The following is a 3874-nucleotide window of genomic DNA, read 5'->3' on the forward strand; positions in this document are numbered from 1 at the left end:
GTAATAAAAGCTTTGTATATAAATCAGGTATTTTTAAATTGACTGATTTTAAACATAGAAATGGAAACTATCAATGTATAGGAATCTTGTAGTAAATTCTTTTCCTATGTTTTCGACCCATCAGCAGGCACAGGAAGGACTAACATGGGCTGCGTAGTCTTACATTATCCATTATAATTTAGAATAAATAGTAATAAAAGCTTTGTATATAAATCAGGTATTTTTAAATTGACTGATTTTAAACATAGAAATGGAAACTATCAATGTATAGGAATCTTGTAGTAATTTATTTTCTTCTAAAGCAGAAAAAATGTAAGGCAAATAATCTAACATTGACTGATTTTCATATGTATTATAACATTGGTATATAGATAATGCAGTGTACTGGTTAAGAGAAGATGAATAATTTATATTTGTGGCTCTGGTAATGTATCATAAATAGATGGTTTTTAATGGTAATGACCTAAGATGTTCTAATGTCAAAATATTTCATCATGACAGTTGGTCTTACAAAGTTCAAATAAAAATATCTTGTTACTTTTACTCTTTCCAAAGTGGGAAGCTCATTTTATTCTTTATTTAAAAACAAAAAGAAAAGAATTGAATTTTCCTAGGGCCTTTTATAATAGCATTAAATTAATAGCATTTGATATAATATATTCTGGTACTTTTTTACCCAATTTTTTTTTTAATTTAGAAGCTATAATTATGCATTTAGGGAATGTTATGATGTAATAGAATGCTTGGTTAGGATTTGTTCTAGCCTTGGTTCTACCGACCAATAAAACTTTTGACTCTACAGCAGATAAAATACACTGTCTTTGGCTTTTTTCTTCATTTGTAACATGAGAAGGAGTATACCTCTCTAACTTGCCAGGATTTTTGTACAGATCAAATTAAATAACATTTGGGAAAATGTTCTGGAAACTCAAAGCATTATAAACAAGTAGATAATAATAGTACTATTTTGTGTGAGATGTTTATAGTGTGACTTCAGAGTGGAGAAATTTTATATACATTTGTAATGTCTTTTCCTAGGGAGTTTTTTAAGCACTTTATTTTCATTGTTTTCCTATCCTTCACCCCCACTGGGATTCTGATTAATCTTTCCTTCATTAGTGCTTTCTTTATGCCAGACATTGTAGTAAGTATTGAGGATTCTGAGTCTCCATGTTTGAGGAATTGATAATCTAGTGGAAGAGAAACATGTTTTTGTTTTTTAATTACATCATGGTGCCACTATTGATATAAAAGTCACCAAAAATCCCCCAAATCGCAGTTTAGACAAAACTATAGTAACTCTCAGTTATCTAGAGCAACACTGTCAGAACCTGCAATCGTGGGAATGTAGTAGCCAATACCACGTGTGGCTACTGAGCTCTTGAAGTAAATAGCCATATATAGATTTGAGTGAGCTGGGTTCCTTTCCTTCTGTCCCAGGGGCTGACAAACAGTGCTAATCAGTCATTGCCCAATTGCACTGAACCATGTGAGGCTAGCACGTTCCCAAATAGGTTAATTGGCCCTTGATAATTTAGAGTTAAAGATACATAGTTCAGTAATTCTAGCTTTCATATACTCAGAACTTATGTTTTTCTTTCTTTCTTTTTATTTTCTTATAACATTATAGTTTGGACCAGAAAATCCCTTTAGGACACAGCAAATGGCTGCCCCTAGAAATATGCTTTCTGGATATGCTGAACCAGCTCATATCAATGATTTTATGTTTGAACAACAAAGAAGAACTTTTGCCACATATGGTAAGGTGATAACACTTAAATAGTTCCAAGTTTGGCCTTATTAGAATTATGGGGGTGGGGTAGGGAGAGAATCTACTTTATCTTATGGCTTTTTAAATTTGTTAACCTAGATTCCTTCAAAAAGGGTAGTATGCTGCCTTATACACATCCATAAATATTTATATACATGGGAAGGCGAACTAACGTTTTTAGCTGTCATTTTAAATCCGCTGTGATTTCTGAGTACTGGAAATATTCTGCGATCTTAAAACCAGAATGTTCTTTGTTGTACTTGTAATGAACGCTTGTTATTTCATGTCCATTACATGCAGACTGCTGTTAAAGTTGGTAAATGAAAGGATAGTGTTAAGAGGTTACTTTTTTATCTTATTATATGCTACTTAACTTTGTTGCTCAGATCTTATCTCTGAAATGTTTTCTCTTAATCACTAAGGGGTATCAGGAAATAGAATAGTCACAAATTCATTGTGTAAAATAGTTATATCCTATCAGTGGTGGGATTTTAAAAAGTTAATGTGCATGGAAACTGGTTTTAAAAGGATTATCATATATTAGATCATGTTTCACCATGTGTAAGATTATAATTGGCTTACAGAGTGCCAAAAGTTACAGCTCAGATTCTATTGCGCTCAAATCACCCGAAAGAGTTCATTGACACTTCCAGTCCAATATGATGGTTACAAATGCATTGTACCTATTGCTTGTGTAAAAGGTCCCATGTAAATCTAAAGTAAGTGCAGCATATAAAAATCAACTCTATTGCATCATGAATTTATTATATTCTAGCCTGTAATAAAACAGACTTTTAAAGACTTTGCTTGTTTTCTTAGACTCTAGAAGAGCCTTAAGTGATAATATAGTATCTTTAAAACAAACAAAACAGAAAAAAAACCCAATTAAGTTTATACTGATACCTAATTCTTAAATTACCTTATAGCAAGAATAAGCATTTAAAATTATTCAGTTGGCTTTAGACCTGGGTTCACAAGGGCTTATTAAAAAAAAAAATTCCTGGTGATTTTTGTCTCTGGCTAGGAGGTGGTGAGCTGGGACACAGGTTGAACTATTTAGTGAGTTAAAGACAAAAAACTAATGTGGGGCTATAGTATATTAGGCAGTCTAGAATAAATGGAATGGCCAGCTGCAAAACTAAGAAAATTTTGGTCTGTCTTACCTTATGATAGATCTTAGAGCTGAGAGCAATTTGTTTGAACTTAATAAATCAGTGAACCAACAAAAAGTTTAACACTGTCTCTTTTTTCAAGTACCAACCAAGTATGGCTTCTGTTTAAGTCTTATAATTTTCTCATAGAAATTTCATATCTGACTTCAGATAGTAATTCCTACACCAGCTTCCTCTCTATTTGTGGGTTTGTTTTTTTTCCCTCTATATATGGAATGTAAGATGTAAGGCTATGAGACCTTTCTGTTACCTTCCCTCATTTGCAAAGTACCAGGGAGCAAACCTTCCTTGTATCTCACACTAGTGTTATCTATGAGATATAAGGGAGATGGCACATCACTGCTGGGACAGAAAACAAACATTGATTCTACATTTCTTCCCATTTCTAAATGTTATAGCTTTGTTATAATCTCGGCAAATTATTTCTGGAAAATTTATATTCTACAATACATTTAGTTTGTCATAGAGCCTACCTGTCAAGTCCCTATCAGTAAAGATAGGCTCATTTACTGTATCATCCCATTTACTTACTCGACAGTTTTGCTTTTAGCTCCTGTTATAGTATTTCTCCTGACTTCTCAGTCCCTCAATGATTGTGTGAATTCTTTTGTGCCATTTTCCTCTTGAGTTCCTAGCCTGCTCCCTTGCTGGTCATACTTGGGGCTTCTCAGTGAGATTTCTTCCCTGTTTTCTACTTTCATCCAGAATTTTTCTCTACACCCATCTATGGAAGTAGAATATAAAGTTTTAAATAAATACTCTTAGTCTTACCATAGTCATTATTAACATAAGTTTTAACTTCAATATTAGAACCTCTTTATTCACATTTTTAAATGATTTTTTTAAATAGTCTGCTGAACAAAGATAACAGTTCCTTATATCATTTAGATTTCAAGTTGTTTATACTTTTCACTATTAAAAATGTGATGTA

At 32.5% G+C, this 3874-nt stretch overlaps 1 protein-coding gene across 1 annotated transcript in view; it reads left to right on the forward strand.

Moving 5' to 3' along the window:
* Window positions 1-3874, forward strand: part of CDC40 (cell division cycle 40) — a 55101-nt gene that overhangs the window by 19282 nt on the left and 31945 nt on the right. The window contains exon 3 of the mRNA XM_012651134.1: window positions 1631-1765. Within this exon, the coding sequence (XP_012506588.1) occupies window positions 1631-1765 (135 nt within the window). The remainder of the gene's footprint in view (window positions 1-1630; window positions 1766-3874) is intronic.

This window comes from Propithecus coquereli, unplaced genomic scaffold, assembly GCF_000956105.1.
Source record: "Propithecus coquereli isolate 6110/MARCELLA unplaced genomic scaffold, Pcoq_1.0 Scaffold35, whole genome shotgun sequence".
Taxonomy (NCBI): Eukaryota; Metazoa; Chordata; class Mammalia; order Primates; family Indriidae; genus Propithecus; species Propithecus coquereli.